General features: G+C 37.0%; 1 protein-coding gene across 1 annotated transcript; it reads right to left on the bottom strand.

Moving 5' to 3' along the window:
• Positions 1 to 695: 695 nt before the first annotated feature.
• On the bottom strand, positions 696 to 23,867 carry LOC121421968 (mucin-22-like). Its single transcript, XM_041616769.1, has 9 exons — positions 23,813 to 23,867; positions 19,851 to 21,868; positions 18,876 to 18,879; positions 17,422 to 17,544; positions 13,139 to 13,275; positions 12,454 to 12,627; positions 9,226 to 9,411; positions 7,587 to 7,811; positions 696 to 1,154 (listed from the first exon to the last, which is right to left on the bottom strand). Exons 1-9 carry the CDS (start codon positions 23,865 to 23,867, stop codon positions 804 to 806), a joined length of 3,273 nt encoding a protein of 1,090 aa, XP_041472703.1. The 3' UTR covers positions 696 to 803.
• Positions 23,868 to 24,824: the final 957 nt, after the last annotated feature.

The raw sequence follows: 24,824 nt of genomic DNA, 5'->3' as shown, positions 1-24,824 counted from the left end.
TTACAGCACCTGGAAGAAAATCAAATGGGAGCATTGCACAAATGTATACTGAGGGGACATGAGGCCAATAAAAGCCGTGGTCTTGACGGCATTTAATTGATTTAACCCCTGATCGCCCGGGGGGTGCACTCGACCAAAAAAAAGTGGTAGGGGTGTGCCGCGGGCGAGACAAAAAACGGGGGCCTTGGAGCGGATCGCTAGCGTGTGAGTACGTTGGTTTGCATCCCTATAGATCGGGCATGTGTGCATGATGCATCTAGCGCTGCCTCCGCCGGGTGCGCTCGCGCAGAAGCGATGGTCGGACAGCGCTCTGCGGCCGCTCATTGTAGCAGAAAAATATGCGAAGCTTTGGAGCGGATTTCTTTCTTATTTTTTCTAAATTAGAAGAAAATGCTATCCCTTGGAGCGGCTTTCTTTGTTCTTTTTCTCAATAAGACAAAAAAGCTATGCCTTGAGACGGAAATTTGAGTGTAAAAATGGGGGTCCCCTCCGCGGCACATACCCATTATGCATTATATACTGAGTGCCCCCCCCCCCCCGGCCTGATCGTCCGGTCCACTTTAATTTTTGACAGGGTTAAGATTGTGAATTTGCATAGGGAAGGTTGAGTACAAGACAAGGGCTATGTTGAGAAAAAAGGAGGTCGTTGGATGCAGCTTAACAGCTCTTAAATGATATGTCTTCTATTAAACGACATGATCGTCCAGGAGGTTCTGCGAATTTTTTTTTCAGGTCTGAGGAATATGATATCTTACAAGAATGATTATAAAATGGCCCACGTACCAGTATAATGAAGAAATGTCTTAATTAAAAAAATGCACTATTAGAAAAATACCATGCTCACCATAATAATAATTAGGAATTCCATAGCCGTAACCGTATCCGTAGCCATAACCGTAGCCATAACCATAGCCGTAGCCATAACCGTAGCCATAACCGTAGCCATAGCCGTAGCCGTAACCGTAGCGGTAGATAGGGTAGTTGCAGCGAGTAAACCTTCGGTCGATCCTGGCCTGCCAGCGAGTACAGGGGCATGGCTCTGCCCACCATGCCCAGGATCGCCTGCTCAGATCATCACTGTACCAATCTTGACAGTATCGACGCGGGTTGATGTACCAGTTAGGGTTCGAATCAAGACGGTAGATGTCTCTGCCCTGTTCAGTAAGAGGTAATAATGATGATATTTGATCTATAATGTCCTAAATTCATTCTGTAGAAAGGCGGAATGAAAGAGGGAGAGAAGGAGCGAGAGAGAAATACAGAAAAGTATATGTAATGGTAAAAGAGAAGGAGTATGCCTATTTGTCAATTATTGAATATGAAGCATTGAATAAGCGTTTAAATGTGCAAACTGAAGTGTATTCTCGGATTACCATGGGCAGTCATTCCAGAGAACAGGGCCAGCGTAAACAAAAGCATGTAGGCCTACAAGTAGCAATGCTTTCGCATATTATGGAGCAACAATGGTTCGACAAACGGATGAATCTGACCTTGCTGACTAGGGATAGTATTATGAAAGCCGTTATTTGAAAACGAGTCGTATGGGAAATATTATCTTCAGAATCATTTAGCTTAATTGTCACAGCCATTTACATGATCTTGTTATCAACTATCGCCTGTTACCACTGATGTAGGTGCTACTACCACTGTTCCCCGTACGTCTCCTATTTACTACTACTAGACCTACTACTAGAAGAAATAATGATTCTACTACTACTATTACTATACTACTATTTCTACTATATGCTACAACTACTATTACCTGACCCTAGCATCACTAATACTATCAGCATTACTACTACTACTATACTACTTCGAACACTACTACCACTACTACTTATTCTTCTTCTTCTTACTATTATTATTACTATTATTATTATCATGATCATTATCGTCATTATTTTCATTATTATCATTTTTATTGATATTATTATTACTTTTCAATTGTTTTCATCATTATTCTTTTTCTTCCCCCTCTACTACGACTATTACTACTGATGCTACTACTAATACTACTATTTTCTTCTTTTATTTATAAATGTACTCATAAAACAGTGAAAAGGGCGTTGATGCCGGAAATAAAAATGGATGTTATCGCCTGTGGAATAAAAACGATATGTCATTACTCATTTATTATGATCATTTCTTTTTTGTTACAATCATTAAATGATTCGTGGAATGTGGAATCTCGTCAAAATTTTAATTTTTTTTATTATAAAGCTGGCAGTAGATAATTTACGACTTTAAGCTTACTCGAAAGTGTACTTTGATGTCACGTAATTTACATAAATGCAATTGGGAATATTAACATGCACGCGGGAATTGACAATCGAAACGTGAACTTATTCTTATGGAGTGAAAACGAAATGTCATTACTCATCAAAATCATGATCATTAGGCTGGGTAATTCGTTGAATGTTGTGTAATTTTGAATAACATCCCATCATTTTTTAAATACTATCCAAGGTTTGTTTAATAAAGTTGGCAGAAGATAACGTGCAAATTTAGGCCAAGTAATTGGGTCCTATAAATTGATTACTAAATATTGTTGAATTCTATTCGAGGGTCGTGTGGTCCAGTGGTTAGAGCATTGGACTCATAATCGCAAGGTTGTGAGTCCCGACTCCCCACTCTGCCTTTGCCTCTCCTTTTGATAAAAAGGCCCCAGAGTCGTTTATAAGGTCAGCCATTATGACTGATTAACCTGACGTTAATATTTGCTAGGTAATTGGTTTATTTGGTTATATACCAGCTTGGCGTTTACTATAGCAAAGTGATGTCCTGTCGAGTTCCTACGGGAGTTGTCATAAGCAGAAACAGAAATTACTGTTGTTGACAGGCATCTGCACGCAAAATGTGATAAATTTGTCGTGTAAATGTGATTAGGCCTGTTATTCATCATTTCCTTTTAGTGCTTAATTCCATGAATGAAATCTCCCGCTGTTTTTAACGCTGGAAATAAAGGGTATTTAATACGGTATAATTCAAACAAATTTACGTTGTGCATAAATTTGTGCGTTACTTGATTTGTTTGACAATAATCATTTGATTTGTGCGAAGGGAATGGTGTGTAAATTTATTTCTTTTTCATATGAAATATTTCTTGAAGGATTGTTTATCAAAGTTTCAATTAGGGTATAGGCCTAAAGATTTTCTCAGTGGTCTACATATTGCATTTTAATTGTATGTAACTGATCTAGGGTATATATATTCAGGTCACTAGTAATCGTTTTGTTGCCTCGAACCTCTTTAAAGCGATTTAAAGGGACTTAAAAAGAATTTTAGATAAAGATATTGTGATTTTAAGACTATTTAAGAGAGTTAATGACATTGATATTTCATGCCGTGATATCGATATAATTTCAAAGCAATCGAATGAGACTGTGATAATCTCTGCCATTTCATGAATTTTAAAGACAGGTCTAGATAGGAAAATAATTATCCCCTACTACTTCAAGACATTTCATCGTTAATTTCATTTTTTCTTTGGGGATTGTCATGTTAATTAATAATTCGATTTAGCCTCTACCTGTTAAAATGCGGCTCAAGATTTGAAGCACGTTGCTTTAGGTCCGTCATTTTAACAGCTATTGGTTGAAGGTTTAAACAGACTGTTCAAACATTAAAACAATTTTATAAAAAGTTGAATGGGAAAATAAAAAAACAAAAATGATGCTAGACCGACGGCTTAAAAAACGTACTTAGAATTTTAAACAGCGTTCTTACAGTGATGGGGCACTTAAATTAAACATTTACTTCTGGGCACCGTCTTAAAAGAGTTGTGATTGATCTGATCAACCTTAACGATATGGAACTCCTTATCCAACCCCCCCCTCCCTTCCAGGGAATTTGCACAATGTCCTGTGTAAACTAAGACGGACACACACATTGTCAAAACAATATTCACGAATGTATGAGTATACATCTTATCTAGAAAACATCTTGTATTAACATGAACCATAGAAGTTGCAGTTGTTGGCTTTCCACAGTTGATGGGATTTTGTAAGACGCAATACTAAAATTTAGGAAAGTAGGAATCTATCCGGGGGAGCATTTCCATTGACGAGTTGATATCATGGTGACCATTGAGTTTCGAAAAGCACCCTAAAAAGTATCTCCATGTTCGGAAAATGCACCCCATAACAAGTATTGGAGTGTGAAACCCTACCCTTAAAGGTCAAGTCCACGTCAGAAAAATGTTGATTTTAATCAATAGAGGAAAATCAGACAAGCGCAATGCTGAAAATTTCATCAAAATCGGATGTAAAATAAGAAAGTTATGACATTTCAAAGTTTCGCTTATTTTCAACAAAATAGTTATATTAACGAGCCAGTTAGATCCAAATGAGAGAGTCGATGTCACTCACTCACCATTTCTTTTGTTTTTTATTGTTTGAATTTTACAATATTTCAATTTTTACGAATTTGACGATTAGGACCTCCTTGCCTGAATAACAAAATGTTAAAATAATGGAATTCCACGTGTTCAGGGAGGAATGAAACTTCATTTCACATGACAATGACGAGAAAATAAAAAATAGTTTATATTTCATATAATCAAATACAAAAGAAATAGTAAGTGAGTGATGTCATCAACTCTCTCATTTTGATGTAACTGGTTCGTTCAACTATTTTGTTGAAAATAAGCGAAACTTTAAAATGCCATAACTTTCTTATTTTACATCCGATTTTGATGAATTTTTTTCAGTGTTATGCTTGTTGATTTTTTCTCTTTTTATTCAAATCAAGTTTTCGTTGGGTGGCCCGGTCACATATAGGCGACGCACGAGGGGCGCATGGCCCACGTGTTGAATTTTTGCTGTTTTGGTCAATGCGTTGTTACTCGCTAGATCTGCGCTATTGTTCGTTAAGCGTTCGACGAGCGCGTTTTACCAACGTTATGTATTCGACGCTCTTCGCTTGTGCGTCGTGATTTTTTGAGCATGCTCAAAAATATGCGCAGAGCTCGACGCATGACTCTATACGCCATGAACTCGCTAAACATTCGCAAAGCGCGCTAGACCAACGCTAGACGTACGCTGAGCCTACGTTGAGTATTCGGCGGCTGATTTCGAACGACTGGCGCACACATAACGTGCTTTCCAACGAACACACAACGAATATGAACGAGCTGAACGAATGCTGAACGAGTGCTGAACGTGTCTCTAACGCACACAACGTATATCTTGCGTGTTCATAACCTATACCCGGCGTGTGTCTAGCGTGTAGTCATAGGGCATTAAAGTGGATCCGGCACCAACTCCTCATCACTTCTCCTCCAGCCCTCGAAAGAATCACCTCGGAAGATGGATGATCCTGACACTCAAATGAAATATAAAATTGCAGTTCTTCAACATCAGCATAACCTAATGGCATTCACCAACTACAAGTCTCCAGAAGGAGAAAGGAAACAAATGTAACATTTGAAGACAAATCCGGGCATGATGGCTCAGCGGAAGAGCGTCCGCCTCATGAACGGGAGGTCGTGGGTTCGATCTTTGGCCGAGTCATACCAAAGACTTATAAAAATTGGACCTTCTGCCTTCTTGCTAGGCGCTCAGCATTTAGATTGGAGAAGGGAAATACTTACATTTTATGTTATGCAGGGCCCGGTGGTAGAACAGTTTCCTAACTGAAATGGCTACCCTGGGTAAATAAAAAGTTATTATTTATCATTAAATCCACACACCCCTTTCTCCTACATGTGTCTATTAGCTTTTTTCATATTTCCCCTCTCTTCTTTGTAAAGTATTAAAAATATTATGTACAGTGATAATATTCAGATATGCCGGCAACTTTTTTTTCAAAAAATAACTTGTGTTTTCCCTGCCTGATAAATTGAAACTGCTTTAGATATAAAATATTTTCAAACTATTTTTCTTTGGTAGTGTAAGTATAAGTAACAAAATATATTTTCTTAATAAGTTAGTATTTTTTCTACAAAATTAATGTATACAGTTGTTTATAGGGTTTTGCGTACTTGTTTTTTTTTAATGGATATCACGTCAGTCTTTTTTACCAAATGTGTTCTAATATACTTCTGCTCCCATTTTCCTGATATCCCTTTCAATTCCTATTCTTTATCTTTTTCTCATTATTCATGTCCTCTCTTTAATTATGTAATTATATTTTGTCTATTTCAAGAACTAAATGTATTCGCGTTTTTATATTTCCATTTCATTGATTATTATGTCGACCTTTACATTGTGTAAATCCAATTTGCATGCTGCAGAAGAGTAAGTTTAATAAACATAAGTTTGACAAGAAACAAGACTGTGCTGTATTTATTTAATGCACTAATTGTTTTTATTAAAGACCTTGCAAAAGTTAATACCCCCATCATTTTTTTATTGAGGGGAAGGAAGGGGGGTACAAAACCGAAATGGAATAAACTAAAATCATTATAAGTGTTTTCTTTTTTAGTATTTCTATAACATTAAAATCTTTGTCTTAATCTTTTGCATTCAATTTTTTATATCATTTACTTGGCAAGTCCCCTTACATTAGTTTTCATTATTAATATTCAGGTAATAGCAAATCAATAGTTCAAACAATATATTATAAACGAAAAAAAACGAAAAAAAACTAAAAGAAAAAAAGAGGTACAAACACTGAAACTTGAACTGAGGGACTTGTTCAATTAGGATAGTTTCCATAATCTACTGCACATTAAACAAAATGTGTTGTAATGAGAATGTCAAAATTGAAGGTGTAATAAACATTTTACTATGTTTAATAACTAACGCTTTTTTTTGACATTTTTTTAATATTAAAATCGAATACAAAGCACATTGTTTAACAGTTGAAATGAGAGGTTGATAATAAAATCATTTACCAAGACTTTTATTACCACTTGTTTTCAATCTGCACTGTCCACGTGAGAAATGGGCAAACACAAAGCGTATTATTTTAATTAAACATTAACAATGAAATATGCATTAAAAAGCAAAACTGTCCTTGTGCATCATTCCATAGCGTCCCTCCCAATCTTGATCAAGACTGATTCTCACCGGCACCAGACATAGTAGGAGTATTCATATCCCTGGGTGTCATCTGGCCCGAGGTCGAAGATGCCATCTGACTTGAGGTTCATTTTAGTTATGTATTCGATGCAAGTTCGCTAGCCTTTCACAAATTCTGACAGGAGTTGAGCGCACAACAACGCACTGGCCCTATTTTCCAATTTTCAATGCGCGGGTCGTGCGTCGGGCTATATGTGACCGGGCCTTTAACAGTATTATTGGAAACAGTACAAACAAGTACAACGATATCTTAATTGTTATGTCACGGACAATCACGATAGTCGGCTTTACCTTTACTTTCATTTGGTTCGCTCAAATCGTACCCTAGGTATTTTAGTCTTTTTATGTACATTCGCCAATTGGACCATAATCACGTAGTTTTCCTAGCGAAATACATGTACAGTATATACCCTTTTTCATTATTTTAGTGTTTTTGACATCCTTATTACGTTACGTACGAAACGTGCCCTATCTTGAAAAAGAGACCCCTTTACGTATGTTTTGGTCACGCATGGTATCCACTCGTCAATGGAAGTGCCCCTCCCCCGGGAACGCATATCTTACCAGAAGACCAGTGTTGCCAACTCTTAAATCAGGACGATAGCTTTCCTGCAGTACAGCTAGAGAGTTTCCTTCATAGACGTTATACCAATTATGCTTGGTGCTGAAACCGATTCTAGCCGGTACTGACTTAGAGAGTGGATTCCAGTTGAAACTGCCTCCCTGGTACATCGTAAGAACGCCACTTCTTCTTCCGTCAGTAAAGAGAATAGCTTGGTAGGTTACAGTCTAAAGGGCATAGCAAGAAAAAGAAAGATTTGCATTTAGTGGCAAAGATGCTGTCGCAATCAATAGATCAATATTAGTAGTGGCAAATCAAATTACATTCCTTGTTGCAAGCTAATGAACCATTATCAGAAATCAGTCACAAAATTCAAATTAATTACAAGACATATGAACGATTGAGGGACCGAAAGGAGATTTGCAATTGATCGCAAGTCTTTTTTTGCAACGCCACATAAAAGAGATGTGTATACACTGCAAAAAGTCCGGTGTTGATTTATTACCAGCTTGCAATCTGTAACACCAGTTTGGAAGCGAACACATATCTTGTATTAGACCAAAACCAAACTGGTGTTGTTTAACACTTCTCTGGTGTGGACATGTATCTGGTGGTAAATCAACACCGGAGTTTTTGCAGTGTATAGAGAACTACACCAGCATTCACACTCCGGTGTTTAATTTACAGTGTTATTTCAACACCCATGGATGTTATTACAACACCTTATACTCATATTCTTTGGTGTCATGTTCAATCTCTAGGATGTAATTTCAAAACCTTAGGGTGTATTCCTCTAGGGACATCTGTACAACTGTGATAATTTACCTCCTACCTGTTTTTTCACAGTGATAGGACCATCGAATTTTAAATTGGTATTATATGTTCCTCCTTTCAATTTGGAAACAATGTGGTATATACGATAGGAAAGAATTTCTAAAAAGCCACAAAATTAGCGAAAATCACGGGCTTTTTCAAATTAAGGTTTTAAATATTATGATTTTTTTTGTCATGTATCGAACTTTGGCAAAAAAAGAGACTACTTTGGGCAAAATAATGGTTTCCCACTGTGTGACCAACAAACCCACGAAAACACAATAGTCTTCCTTAAGTGTATAGTGTATGAATTAGCTTTAATTACACTTGATATTCAACAGAAAATGAGAATGATTCATTTTAGGAGCAAAATTATATTTCTTTCAGTAGGCCTATTGCATTCAAAGAACAGAGAGAAACGTTGGGGTGCAATAGGAGCTAGCACCTCAGAGCCATTGAAATAGAGTTCTGCCAACCAGGTTCGAAATTGTTACAACATGGCGCAATTTCTTTAAAACAATTGGTTTGCCTAACAAAACGTTTTGCGCCATGTGAATAACCCATTGAAACCGGTGGAGCATTTCATGAAAGGACTTGTCGGACATTTTATCCGACAAGTCCTGTTTAATCCGACAGATACCATAGTGGCAGTGCCTCTCAGCCAATCAGAATCAAGGAAAGTTGTCAGATCTGACAACTTGTCGGACACAAAATGTTGCTGAAACGATCCCCGGGTAGGCCAAACCCGGGCCTCTCTATTTATGTCCCTGTAGCAACCCAGAGCCACTAATGACCATTCGGCAACTAAATTGATAATTTCCATTTTACCTCTTGTCCTGGCACTGATCCCTGAGGTTGCACATTTTGCCACGTGACCTTGCAGATGAAGTTGATTCCGTTGATGAACCGGAAGGACTCCAATCCTGCCGGAAGTGACAGAGATGCATACAGTCTTTGTTGTACCGCTGCGAGAAGAGTTGCTGAGTTTCCGTACCCCCTGTTAATGTCGTATACCTACCAAACGATGGCAATTGTAACGAAATGTAAACATTAACAATAACACCAACAATAAAAATGATAATGATAAAGTACAAAGAATATCACGATAACGGTAGCAACAATATGATTAATACTAATGTTGATGGTGATATTGACATAATAGCACTTGTAATTGGCCTAATAATAATACATGTAAAAATAGTTATAAGAACAATCAAAACAAAAAAATGATTAGAATAATAATTATGATAAAAATAAAAATACCAATAAGAAATGAATAATAATAATGATATTGATTTTAATGAGTAAAATATCCGTAAAAGTAGAATTCTTAAAAAAAAATTGGCGAAAATATTATCAATATCATAAATTGATTGCCTTTTTTTCACGTTTATCCATAAAAAAAACTTCCCAATTTTTTATTCAACTTTGCAATTTGGGAAAAATCTTTTAACCGCGGAATTAGTGTGGTCCCATTTTTATGAAATAAAACAAGTCGGCTGATTTGAAGTACGTTTGTGTTTCCAGTTTAAATCTTATCCCGTCTTCGAGGATTGAATTATTAGTAGTTCTGCGTTTAAATGCGTTTCAATATTAAGTTCACGCACCATTAAAAGGGCAAAAAACAAGCATATATATCAAACAACACTGCAGTTGTGTTCATTGACTTTAGTTCACTGCGGAAGTCACATCGAAAGCACTTCTGACCGAATCCCCCCACCCCCGATGAGATCTCATCGGGGGGGGGGGATTTGGTTGCCATATTGTGGGAGGCGACCTGAAAGTAATGGGATTCGTTTGGGCCCACCCCAAAGAAAAAAAGAAAGAAAGAGAGAAAAAAAAGAAGGAAGGAAAGAAAGAAAGAAAGAAAGAAAGAAAGAAAGAAAGAAAGAAAAAAAGAAGAAAGAGAGAAAATTATGAACCAAAATGGGGAACACACTAGCCTTTTTTCTCAAAAGAATTTGATAAAACTACAAAAGCTATAATTAGGCCTACAGCTATACATCAAGTGTTCAGGTTTTCCTTTATTTGTATAGGCTTAGATATAACACTTGCGTATCAAGCGGGAGCGGGAACCCCTAGACCCTCCCCTCCTCCTCCAATTCATTCGCTCGTGCTCCGAGCATTGATCACGATATCAAATGCCAGTTCCAAAAAAGACTTGTCATGTTTAGTTTTAAATGATTTATAAACTAGCTTAATTATGTGCAAACAGAGAACCGAGCCGAAAAGTACTCAAACGTGCTTGGTAGGGCTTTATATTGACTTTATTTGACCTGACTCCTTTCACAGCCGGTACTTCTTTGATCACTTTCAATCAAAGTCCAATACATATTCTCAAATTCTGTAAAATATGGGGAATAGCAAACTTATCAAAGAAGGAAATAAAAAGTAAGTAAATGGGCATGGCAAAATCTGCATACTTTGAGTATCGGTGTGTTATATGACGTGATGATTTTCTTTTACATAGAGAACTTGGGGATATATGAACAAAACGTTTAATAATAATTCGCTTTATTGAACCAGTGATTATCTTGGTTTGTGTTTATTGATGAGAATAGCAAATATTATCAACACAAGACAGATTCAATTCTATAGTTCTGTCATAAATCAAAATAATCTCTAGCAGCGGATACTACAAAAAAATACTAAGTTAACTCTCTACCGCAGTAACTTTGTCATGATTAATTAATCCAAATCTAAAGTTCTACGGATAACATGGGCAAAGAACCCTGGAGTACCTTACTATACATGCTATACTTATGACAATATTGTTCTAGAATCAGTTCAGCAATACAAGTATCTAGGAATAATGCTTAATAATAAGTTACAATGGAATACCCACGTTGAACACATTGTTAAGAAAGCAAATCGTATGCTCGGTTTTGTATTGTCAGTCTCTAAGCCCTTGACCGCATCTTCCATATTCTCATTGTTCAAAACAATTGTTCTTCCGATTCTTGAGTACGGTCAACCAGCTTGGCACTTGCATACGAAATATCTATCCCAAAAGGTCGAAAATGTTCAGGGATGAGCCACCCGCATAATACTTAAACAAAGAAGGCAAGAAATGTCCTATCATGACAGATTACTAAAACTCAACTGGCAAACATTGGAATCAAGGAGGAAATTTTCATTACTAATTTATGTTGTCAAGGCTTTGTATGGTATTGTACGTTGTGATGCAGTTAGATGTTCCATTGTCATTAACAGTAGGCACTTGGAGGTCGTGAAGTTCAACCACCTCCGAGCGCGAACAAATCGACTTCACCTTTCAGCCATCAATTCTTTTCCCCGTTACTGGGATGAATTGCCGGCAAGTTTGCGCTCTGGGGTGGTTGTAAACTCACTTATTTCATGGACAAATGAACTAAGGAAAAATTTTATGCCTAATGAATGACCATATTTACCCTTGCACGAGTTCATTATTTATTTATTTAAACAGCTAATTTCGATATTCTAAGTTAAGATGAAGTGTTATTAAGTAGACCTATGTTATTTTATTCTATTATAATTGATCTTAAACATCTTTGTTCATACCCACTCTTTTATCCACTTCTGTTTTATGTAAGCTCCCACTGGATAGGGTCAAATGGCCTTTATTGACTACAGTAATTCAGTTAACTTTATTTGACCCTGGCAGTCCAGTGGGTGCTCAATCTATACTCTGTTATGTTTATTATGTGTATACACTGTACCAATTTCTTTCAATTTTCATTGCCGAATTAAATGATAATAATAATAATAATGAAGGTACTGTGTAAACCTATTTTGATTTGCTACTAAGTACTATATTTGCACATACTAATGACTGGCTATGTAGAGGTTATAGATGTGAGGATAGTATTGCAAAATATGTACCTGAATAACTTACCTGATTATACATGTAGACGCTTGAATAAACGCGGCATAAGGTCAACCGGTGCCCCAAAATAGCATGAGAGATGCCTCGCGGTAGATATACAGAATTAATGCTTAATATGACGAAAGGTGGATGTACTTGTATATTTTTAGCTACGTTGATACGAATTCGAAAGACGTACTTGCATAACTTACCTGATAATAGATCCTTGGGTCACCGCGGTAAATGTCGACCGGTGCACCGAATACCGCAATAGATGGATCGCGGTAGATATCAAAAAGGTTATATAACGACGGGTTGATGTACTTGTACAGGTGATAGCTACGTGGATAGTAGTTCGAAAAATGTATCATGCCAGTTGATGTATACTATAATGATGAGATGAAACAGAAGAAAAAGATCGTCAATTTTCGTTATCGAAATTGCAAGGGAAAGTGATTTACTTGAACTGCCTACAGTTATGCAATCATCTCGTCCAAGGTATTTTATTTAGAGATGAATGGAGAAATTAAGGTAGGGTGATCGATCGTGGTACGTGCATTTTTCCTGTAAACTCAAATACAAGGGTTGTATTCCTCAAGTACCAAGCCATAAAAGGGGTGGGGGTATGATTAATAACGCAAATGCTCTCTTAATTGGTGCCAAACCCTGATCCGTGTATATCAGAGATCATAGGGTTCTATCTTACCTATGTACATGGTCACATGAGTAACCTGAACGGAACGTCAGACCCGGTTTCAAACCCGGGTAGCACTGGGTTTCTGAGAGCGTCACAAGCTCAACCCCCCCCCGCCCCTCTCACCCAGGTGAGATTCAAAACACTAGACTCAAACGTGGCACCACCACACTAGGCTATGTTGCACTTAACATAATACTCACTGTTATATAGGTGTATAGTTGACCATTGCTGATAGGAAACCCTGTATCTAGTCTTACAGTAAACCACGCTAGAAAGCTGTATCGAAAATATCCTAGTGACCGGTCAAACCCGGAGCCATAATCGATGTAAATACGCTCTAGACAGTAAATCAAAGATAAAGCAAATAATTAGCAGATGAGTGTGACGGAACAACAATCATTTCCAAGACGATAATTACATATAGCTATGTTTTCCCCGAACCGAATATGACAAAAGAAAGTGTGCAAACTCACATGCCTGTAACTGAAGAAGGGATAGCTTGTGCTATCCACTAAAACCAAAAGATGATTATTTGTTTTATATTCTGTCATTTCCAAAGAGATTCAGATGAAGCTATTTCTTTCCAAAACGGACCGGAGGAAAGAATGTGCATCTATATGTCAATAGGCCCAATCGAGGAGGAAGTTATAGTTTGTCCTAACCACTAAAACCGAAAAGAGATTATTTGTTTTATATTCTACAGTATTTTACCACGAGAAATACAGTGTTTAATACATTGTTAGTGTAACAACTCAGTGTTACTTTCCGGGGTGGCAGCAAAATTAATGACATGCAAATGATATTTTTGTCGATGGAAAAGGGAGAGGGTGGTTGGTTTGGTCAGCATTTCATGAAAAGGTGAAAATGGCGCCAAAAGGGAACATGGTATGGAAAATTATATAAAAGAGATTCAATGATGACCCATGGGATTGTGTAAACGGGCTTCAAGGCAGGGTATTGGAGTGTTTGTACGTCTAAGCCCTTACATGAGGGACTTCCATGATTTTTTTTTCTACTTTATATAGAAGGTTGCTTTGTTAAGCGCTATATAAGGCAAAGTTAATAACATATTATTAACATTATGAAAGAGAAATATAATAACCTATCAAAAAACATAAACAAGATCCTAATATTTTTCATTTTTATTATTATTATCATAATTAAATATCAACTTTTTGTTATCATTTCTTTTACTGTTGTTTGTATTGTGACTCGTTTTTTCTGTAATTCGCATATGTTGCCCTGCATGTATTTTATTAGTTCATGACCTGGGCTAATTTTCTTTTTTATTAGGTATTCACCTATGTTCCTTTGTTTGATTTTGAATATTGAATAAAGTGATGAAGAAAAGAAAATAGCATTCATTATTATTCATTGACATAATATTATTCCCATGCAACAATTAAACATAATTTACAACACAAAATGAATTGACGAAAAATAATTATAGCATGCCGGGGGCAGTATACGGCCTCACTGGTCATTGCCATCAATGGTTGTTATCATAGTTATGATCATTATTAATGTTTGATTAATCATGTTAATAACCACTCATTACTGATGATCATTACAAGTAGACTATTACGTGGTTAATGTTTTCACTTTCATGATCATACCAATGCGGAGTTTTACTCCAGGACGCAAGGCGTATTTAAGAACCTAGAAAATGTATTGTCAAATGTCCGCCATGACACATAACACCTAAGAAGACTTTGTCGAAAATGTTCAATCAAAACAGCAGTTTACAATTTTAAAGTAAAAATCACAATAATACGTATACATATACGTTTATCGTCATGTGGAGCGTTGTGGCCCAGTGGATTAGTCTTCTGACTTTGAAACAGAGGGTTGTGGGTTCAAATCACAGCCGTGGCGTAATTTCCTTCAGCAAGAAATTCATCCACATTGTGCTGCACTCAACCAGGTGAGGTGAATGGGGACCCGGTAGGAAGAAATTCCTTGAATGCTTCAGCGCCTAGGCTGCTCAGATAAAGCCGGGGTAATAATATTGCACGGCCCGCTGGTAGAACAGTTTTCGAAACTGAAGTGGCTAGCCTGGGTAAACATACCCATATTATTATTACTAGCAGCAATTACCCGTGGCAGCACAGGGGGTAGGAGTAATTTTTCTTTATCAAAGTGTGTTGGGGGGAGGGGAGGGGGTGACATTCTTGTATGTACAGCTAGACTGCCTATTTACACTGAAAGCCGAGCAGTTTATTGATGAAATATATTTAGACAACTGATTTGTAGCAGACTTCTCTTTCAATAGATAGGAGGTTCAATTAAGTTAAGCATCTTGGGTTGAACTGGAGGAAGAACTTCAATAATCATTACAGAGTGAAATCCAAATCTAACTATAAAATGGAAAAATGTATTAGAACACGGTGTATTCAGTAAGCAGTCAAGAGGCAATTATTGTGATATAGAAATGTTATGATTACATGTATTGGGTCGGAAATAAATATGTAAGTACATTGCACATGTACCTTACAATGCAAATTAGACTGCAGTTGTTTGTAATTTTTAAATTAAAGGTTGCTCAATCATATATAAGTATGGCAGGATGTCGAAAAGAAGTAAGAGTGAGAGAAAGGGGGGTGATAAAATGAGTGAGACAGAAACAGTGGTGGGAAAAATGAGTCAGACAGACAGTGAGGAAAATGAGAGACAGAGAATGGGAAAAATGAGAGACAGAGGGGAAAATGAATGACAGAGAGACAGAGGGGACAATGAAAGAGACCCACATGGGGAAAATGAATGAGAGAGAGAGATAGTGGGGAAAATGAGAGAGACAGTGGGAAAATCAGAGAGAGAGATGAAGAGAGAGATAGAGAAATTAAAGAATACAAAAGAGCGAGATAGAGAGAGAGAGAGAAAAGGTTTTAGATGTTAATTGTGATAAAAAGATAAGATTTGTATGGCTTACATGGGCATTTTAATTTTTTTTTAGAGGTTTTAGATATCTTTTTTTACTGGTGGATCAAATAGTTATGCATTGAAATAATTGATAAAAATCTTAGAAAGTACACTGTAAATGTAGTATGGAATTATTGTGTCTTTTAAAAGTTATATGGGCATCTTCACTGATTATAATTTCATTCAAATAAATAACAATATTGATACGTGTATGTTAGATTATGTTTTTTTTCATAAAAATATCATGTTAATTAAAGGCAAGATATGCTACAACAGTATACAGATGAAAAGATCATAATATTTGAGATGGCATAATGCATAAGGTCCCGTATGTCTATTATACACGGTATTGGCTGTTGAAGCGATAAACCATTTTTACACTGTATTATTCATATCTACATTTTTAATAAACATCTACATATGTACAACAGAGTTTTGTAGAATACATGTCAAACAAAATATGTGTAGCAAAAAAAAAATGCCAGTGTTGCCAATTTGCAGAAGAAAATCTGATCAAATTTGCCTTTAAATAAAAGGGTTAATAGCAAATCTATTTAAGACAATTTTAATTTTGGGTTTTGGAACTTAGCACTGAGTTGATTATCTGACTCAACCAAACAACTTCATCATATGTTGGAATTTAGATTTACTGCGGCATCAATCATTCAATATAAATATTACATTTTACGTCAAAATACTAACCATGCACTGTTCAACTGTGTACAACAGAGCACTGGCACAGTTTGATTTTGGAGCGTTGAGTAGCAGGTAGCCCAATCTGTTAAAATATAGGATTAAATACAAAGGATGTGTTAATGAAACTGGGCAGAAACATTAGATGTAGACCCTCACCCCCAGCAAACCCCCAGTCAACACTTGTTTTCAAAAAGCCAAGTCAGAATAGGGTTAACCTCTTTGTGACAACTGCAGGGACAACTGCCCACATTTTGTACGGTATTACCACTGACCGGGACCACTGAGGACATCGGCCGATTACGGTATGTTGTTTACGTTTCAGCAGCGTTACACATGCATATACATACATGCAGCCAGCGCATGAGTGTAAGTACGTACCGTATACCGTGCTTTGTATTTCGCTGACCCGAGAGAGGTAAAAGGGACTGGGAATACTTCGAAGCTATACTCAGGGCTGCGAAAAGGAATGCCAAAAAGTTACGAATTGTAAAAAAAACTTTAAATAATGCGACCAAAATACCACGAACAACCCCCCTCATGACAATCTGTGAACAATTTAACCATGTTTAGAAAAAATTCCAGCTCGATTGGGTGGAAAACCACGGAGAAAAGCTGCTTCAAACAAACGGAAGGACACACAAGATTAGCCAAATTATAGTAAGGATTATTATTATAGCTCCAAAACTTAGGACGCAACTATTGTTATGTTCGTGTTCACAAATTTTCGACAAAGACGTTCTCCCAGCTGTCATTTTGACCGGCACTTTAAATACGTGTTCTTGAATCCGCCATGCGTCGCGGGGAGAAGACTCTCAAATGACAAGTAAATGGAAAATAAACCAAAACAATCATTGGCCGAAATACTTACCGTAACAGATTGTTCCGCTGCCTTGATATCCGTCATTACACACACACGTAAAGCTTCCAATGTTGTTCACACATCGTGCATTGACGTCACAATCATCGGTCCCCAAAGCACATTCATCAGCATCTAATCAGTCATTGAAACAATAGAGATTACGGGTAGAAGTAGGAGTAGAAGTAGTAGTAGTGGTAGAAGTAGTAGTAGTAGTGGTAGTGAGAGTTGAAGGAGAAAAAGAAGAAGTTGAGTAGTAGTAGTAGTAGTAACAGTAATAGTAGTCATGGTAGAAGTAGAAGATGAAGTAGTAGTAGTAGTAGCAGTAGTAGTAGTAGTAGTAGTAGTAGTAGTAGTAGTAGTAGTAGTAGTAGAAGTAGAAGTAGTAGTAGTAGTAGTAGTAGAAGTAGTAGTAGTAGTAGTAGTAGAAGAAGTAGTAGTAGTAGTAGTAGTAGTGGGATAGTAGTAGAAGTAGTAGTAGTAGTAGTAGTAGTAGTAGTAGTAGTAGTAGTAGTAGTAGTAGAAGAAGTAGTAGTAGTAGTAGTAGTAGTAGTAGTAGTAGTAGTAGTAGTAGTAGTAGTAGTAGTAGTAGTAGAAGTAGCAGCAGCAGCCCGGGGACACTTAGTTTCAATGAATGATACGTATGTTCCGCGGTTGAGACCCCAATTTTCAGCGTTAATTTTCGTTCCAGAGCATCTATGATTCAGAAAGCAATAGATACTCCTTTTCCCCGTTCTGGAGACCATCAATTTATTTATTTCTCGTTCCAGTCTTGAACTTCTTCGGCAAGCTCAAACGGCGCAGAACGATATATGCCGGGCTGGCGAAGCTCCTCGCACCAGCCAGTGGTAGTAGTAGTAGTAGTAGTAGTAGTAGTAGTAGTAGTACCAGCAGCTGCAATAGTAGTAGAAATAGTAGTGATAAAGAAGTAGTAGTAGTAGTAGCAGTAGATAGATATATGGTTTGTTGATGAAAGTCGAATCATTCTTGGGGCTAATTTCGAATCGATTTTTTTTTTTTACAAAGTAATAATGGCACAAAAATATGGTGGCCCTGAAGGGACATCGCAAATAAACCGAATCACGAATATTGACTACGAAATTCACAACGTCGCCAATTTCGTCGCCAATTATACGACGAAATTCACAAGATCGTGAATTTCGTCGCGAATTATTCACGATGTCGCAAATTACATCGCCAATTTCGTCGTGCATTTGTTTGGCTTGCTTGGGCGGTCCTCGTACAAGTGCAGGAAGACGACTATGATTTGAGTCGAAATCGTGCATGTTAATATGGGCTTGGCACTGAATTAAGAAACGAGACATATCGATCAAGCCTACCGGCCGGTAGTCTTTAACAACTTACTTAGAATCAGTAGGTCTAGGCAATGGCAGCCTAAGATCCAACAAATCTCCATACTTATTCCACTTTGTACAAAATTATCATAGTTTGAAGTCAAAACCTACCATTCTCACAGAAAGCAGGTTAAAAGTCTTCTGCAAGAGTTTCATTTGCCCCTACCGCCCAAGCAAGTAAATCAAATTCACGACGAAATTCATGAAAAAATTGGGGACATCGAGAATATCGTCGCAAATTTCACGACGGGATTGGCGACGTCGTGAATTTCGTCAATATTCGCGATTTTGTCTATTTGCGACGTCCCTTCAGGGCCACCATATAAAAATCCTTCGAACAACAATACAGATAAATTGATCGACAGATAGAACGATGGATAGATGGATAAATAGATATATAAATAGAGGGTGAACAAGTGAGATAGAAAGAGCGAAGGAGACAGGGGGAGAGAGAGAGACAAAGATTAAAGAAAATGAGAAAAGGAGGAGCATTAACACACCTGTGGTAGAAACTATAAGAGTAGTTGTAGGCATTTTAGTTGAGGTCACTGTACTGGCGTCCTTCGCTGTGGTGCTTTCAGCTGTTGAATCAACTGATTTGGTGCCTTTCGTTGTTTCAGCTGATGTGCTGCCTTCAGTTGTATCAACTTCTGTTATTGTATAAGCTGATGTAGTTATTTCTGCTGTTGTATCAGCTGTTGTAAGTGGTTCCGTTGTTGTATTATGTTGTGTAGTTTCTTCCGTTGTTGTATTATCTGGTGTAGTTTCTTCAGTTCTTGTATCAGCTGGTGTAGTTTCTTCTGTTGTGGTATCAGCTGGTGTAGTTTCTTCTGTTGTTGTATCAACTGGTGTAGTTTCTTCTGTTGTTGTATTATCTGGTGTAGTTTGTTCAGTTCTTGTATCAGCTGGTGTAGTTTCTTCTGTTGTTGTATCATGTTGTGTAGTTTCTTCCGTTGTTGTATTATCTGGTGTAGTTTCTTCAGTTCTTGTATCAGCTGGTGTAGTTTCTTCTGTTGTTGTATCAGCTGGTGTAGTTTCCTCAGTTCTTGTATAAGCTTGTGAAGTGTCTTCTATTGTTGTATTAACTAGTATAGTTTCTTCAGTGGTTGTATCAGCTTGTGTAGATTCTTCAGTTGTTGTATCAGCTTGTGTAGTGTCTTCAGTGGTTGTATCAGCTTGTGTAGATTTTTCAGTGGTTGTATCAGCCTGTGTAGTGTCTTTTATTGTTGTACCAACAAGTATAGATTCTTCAGTTGTTGTATAAGGCTGTGTAGTGTCTTCTATTCTTGTATTAATTAGTATAGTATATTCAGTTGTTGTATCAGCTTGTGTAGATTCTTCAGTGGTATCAGGTGAAATTTCTTCAGTTCTTGTATCAGCTTGTGTAGTGTCTTCATTGGTTGTATCAGCTTGTGTAGATTCTTCAGTGGTTGTATCAGCTTGTGTAGTTTCTTTAGTTGTTGTATCAGCCTGTGTAGTGTCTTCTATTCTTGTATTAATTAGTATAGTATATTCAGTTGTTGTATCAGCTTGTGTAGATTCTTCAGTGGTATCAGGTGAAATTTCTTCAGTTCTTGTATCAGCTTGTGTAGTGTCTTCATTGGTTGTATCAGCTTGTGTAGTTTCTTCAGTGGTTGTGTCAGCTTGTGTAGATTCGTCAGTGGTTGTATCAGCCTGTGTAGTGCCTTCTATTCTGGTATTAACTAGTATAGTATATTCAGTTGTATCAGCTCGTGTAGATTCTTCGGTGGTATCAGTCATAGTTTCTTCTGTTGTTGTATCAGCCTGTGTAGTGTCTTCTATTCTTGTATTAATTAGTATAGTATATTCAGTTGTTGTATCAGCTTGTTTGGTTTCCTCAGTTGTTGTATCAGCTTGTGTAGTGTCTTCAGTGGTTGTATCAGCTTGTGTAGATTCTTCAGTTGTTGTATCAGCCTGTGTAGTGTCTTCTATTCTGGTATTAACTAGTATAGTATATTCAGTTGTATCAGCTTGTGTAGATTCTTCGGTGGTATCAGTCATAGTTTCTTCTGTTGTTGTATCAGCTTGTGTAGATTCTTCAGTGGTATCAGCTGTAGTTTCTTCTGTTCTTGTATCAGCCTGTGTAGTGTCTTCTATTATTGTATTAACTAGTACAGTATATTCAGTTGTTTTATCAGCTTGTGTAGTGTCAATTGTTGTATCAACTAGTATAGATTCTTCAGTTGTTGTATCAGCCTGTGTAGTGTCTTCAATTGTATCAACTAGTATAGATTCTTCAGTTGTTGTATCAGCCTGTGTAGTGTCTTCAATTGTTGTATCAACTAGTATAGTATATTCAGTTGCATCAGCTTGTGTAGATTCTTCGGTGGTATCAGTCATAGTTTCTTCTGTTGTTGTATCAGCCTGTGTAGTGTCTTCTATTCTTGTATTAATTAGTATAGTATATTCAGTTGTTGTATCAGCTTGTGTGGTTTCCTCAGCTGTTGTATCAACTTGTGTAGTGTCTTCAGTGCTATCAGGTATAGTTTCTTCTGTTGTTGTATCAGCCTGTGTAGTGTCTTCTATTATTGTATTAACTAGTATAGTATATTCAGTTGTTGTATCAGCTTGTGTAGTGTCTTCAATCGTTGTATCAACTGGTATAGATTCTTCAGTTGTTGTATCAGCCTGTGTAGTGTCTTCAATTGTTGTATCAACTAGTATAGATTCTTCAGTTGTTGTATTAGCCTGCGTGGTGTCTTCAATTGTTGTATCAACAAGTATAATTTCTTCAGTTGTTGTATCAGCCTGTGTAGTGTCTTCTATTATTGTATTAACTAGTATAGTATATTCAGTTGTTGTATCAGCTTGTGTAGTGTCTTCAATTGTTGTATCAACTAGTATAGATTCTTCAGTTGTTGTATCAGCTTGTGTAGATTCTTCAGTGGTATCAGCTGTAGTTTCTTCTGTTGATGTATCAGTCTGCGTAGTGTCTTCAGTTGTTGTATTTACTAGTATAGTATCTTCTGTGGTTGTATCAGCTTGTGTAGTGCCTTCTGCTGTTATATTTACTAGTATAGTATATTCAATTTCTGTATAAGCTGTTGTGGTGCCTTCATTAGTTGCACCAGCTGCTGTGCCGGCTGCATTTGTAAAAAAGAAAGAATAGTAGATTTGACATAATAAAAAATATTGTTACTAAAACATTCAATGTACGTTCACTTTTATAAATAGTAGTTTTAAAAATGTTTCGAAAAACCACAATTGTTTCAAGTAATTGTAGTATATATATATATATATATATATGTAGAAATTTATACAGCGGCGTAACTAGGATTTTCCAGAAGGGGGATTTTTGTTGAGGAGATTTCGTCTGCGAAAAAATCTGACAAGCAAAAAAAGGGTCTTCAAAAGAGGGGGCACACGTCTGTTTTCATTGCATTTCAACATTACAAATCATCAGTTGTGACTCGTCAGGGGTGCAGCCCCCCCCCCCTTAGGTACGCTAATATATATATATTGTGAAAGAAATGGATGAAGAGAACATTGGTAGGCGTAGCTTAAATCAAGGTTCCCCAGAGCTCTCTGCCCTTTTGAAAAACTGGCAATGCCGAAAATATGTCTCAGCCGGGAATCGAACCCGGGCCCCCAGCTTTGAACGCCGGTTCCTTACCACAAGACCACAGAGACGGGTTAGTGGCTAGGGCGATCCCGATCCGATTGACCGTCATATAGACAGATTTTCGACATTTACCAATTATAATTTCCTTTTGTCCGGTGTAGTTGGGTTTTGAACAATGACAAGCCGCCATGCCTCAGCTGGATCAAAGCTGTTTTGTTTTGATAAAGCACACGTATAGGACAAAGTATACAAATATGTGAAATTATACATGACAACGTACAGCTTTGGCAACTCTGTTATCTTATTATTTTGTGAAATAATTGGATGAAGAGACTAATGGTAGGCGTAGCTTAAATCAAGGTTCCCCAGAGCTCTCTGCCACTTTGGAAAAATTGGCGATGCCGAAAAAAAATTTCCGCCGGGAATCGAACCTGGGCCCCCAACATTGAACGCTGGTGCTTTAACCACTAAACCACAGAGACGGGTTAGTGGCTAGAGCGACCCCGATCCAATTGGACGTCAGATGGACAGATTTTCGACACTTTACCAATTATAATTTCCTTTTGTCGGGTGTAGGTATGTTTTGAACAAAAGCCAACTTTCGCAGACCTCAGGGACGGTAACATTAGGGTTTCCTAACACAACATTTAGCGATTTATTGTACATTCAATTTCTCAGAAGCTTAGCCGAATTCCTTAAAATCTAACAATAAAAGGCTTAGAAGGGGATGTTAGTTAGTACCAAGACATATGATCCTTTTCAAAGACTTTTTTCTTCCAAGATAAACCTATTTCATTTACTTAGGTGTTTGAAGACATTTTCATGAATAGACCCTACATTAAAACGAAGAACAATAGCTGATGAAATTTATCGCATGATAACCATCATTGGCAAATACTATATCTTGAGCATGATTAGTGAAGTCAAAAAATGATGAAAAGTGGGATTGCATTTTTTTTTGTACAGAATCTCCATCGTAATATCATGATAGGCATTTTTTAATCCTTTTTAAGCTTATTGGATATTTTTTTAAATTGAAATAGTAAATATACATGTATCTTTACTTCCTGCTGCCATTTCATGTTAAAAATGTAATAATAATTCAATTTTGTAGGCCTATATGATAATGAATTACATTCCTTTAACCTTTCCTATGCAGAATTTTAAACTTGTAGGATATGCAATTAATCATAACTAAATTTAAGTTAAATAGGTCACTACCATGACTACGTACAAATCATAGATTTTGCCTAACTCTAATCCCCTTACAACAGCTTTCTCTGCCTTCTGTGCGGTAATTCTATCGATGTTGTTAGGAGCTGATTTATTAATGGATGATACTATACAGATTGTGATGTCAAGCGTTGATCGCAGATGTAAATAATGCATTATAGCCATCGTGGCGAGATTACCGGTTGTAACAGGGCCCTTTTTTAGCGCAGTGTTAGTGAAATTTAACGCTTACAGCGTCTCTGTGCGGCCGATACTAGGAGGAACCAAGTGTGGCTCTGTAAAGTCATCCTAAATCGGATATTTCGCTGTTACCATCGTAGCAACCAGAATTTGCACACGAAACGCGTATTGAATGTTTCCGTTGCAGATGCGAAACGAACACAAAATATCATGTCACACAATTTGCATTGCAGGACAGAATTTTACGAACATGACGACGGGCCCAAATGTCTCTTCCAAAATCAACTACCATCGTAAATAAGCGTTCGCGGTCTCCAACGAAAGGTCGGGAATTACAAGCCGCCATGCATGCAGCTGGATCAAAGCTATATTTCTTTGATACAATATACGTATAGGACAAAGTAGTTTCCTAGAAAACTATTTCATTAAAACACTCGCAGTTTTGGTCTATATCCTTGTCAAGAGATAGAACACGGTTTCTGGTCCTGATTACCCTACTTAATTCAAATGTTATTGGATCTTCGACGGACTCGCCGTCAAATGGTATTGGGGAACTACGCTATGTTTCTGATAATTTTCTTCATTTACCCAAACTGTCGACTCGAGAGAACGTTCGTTCGCCAATATAGAGTATTGTTCACCCGCTTTCATCGAAGAAAGTAGGACTTAACCATAGTATTTTAAATCATCAAGTTATACCGGAACTCAGTTTCTTTTCAAAAGAAACAGAACTTTAATTATCAATTTGCTGAATGTGTTATTATTATATGCTAAAGTTACATGTTTTCGTATTACATTTCTGATAATTCAGTTTATTTATGTTCCTGCCCAAAATTACGCAAAAGAAATTCCATAGGCCATTTCTGAATTGGATGTATTTATTCATCTGGTCATTGTATGCTGATTTATATCAGAATATTGAATTAAACAGTTAAACTACAAACGTTAAAAAAGTATTTATTGTTTCTCATGTTATTGGTGACCGTTTTATTCAAATTAATTGCAAGTAAATTTGTTAGAAATTTTAAATAGGCAACAAACAAATGATATTTTTGTTCAAAGCT

This window comes from Lytechinus variegatus, chromosome 9, assembly GCF_018143015.1.
Source record: "Lytechinus variegatus isolate NC3 chromosome 9, Lvar_3.0, whole genome shotgun sequence".
In the NCBI taxonomy this organism is placed as follows: domain Eukaryota; kingdom Metazoa; phylum Echinodermata; class Echinoidea; order Temnopleuroida; family Toxopneustidae; genus Lytechinus; species Lytechinus variegatus.
This window is presented reverse-complemented; position numbering and strand designations above follow the sequence as displayed.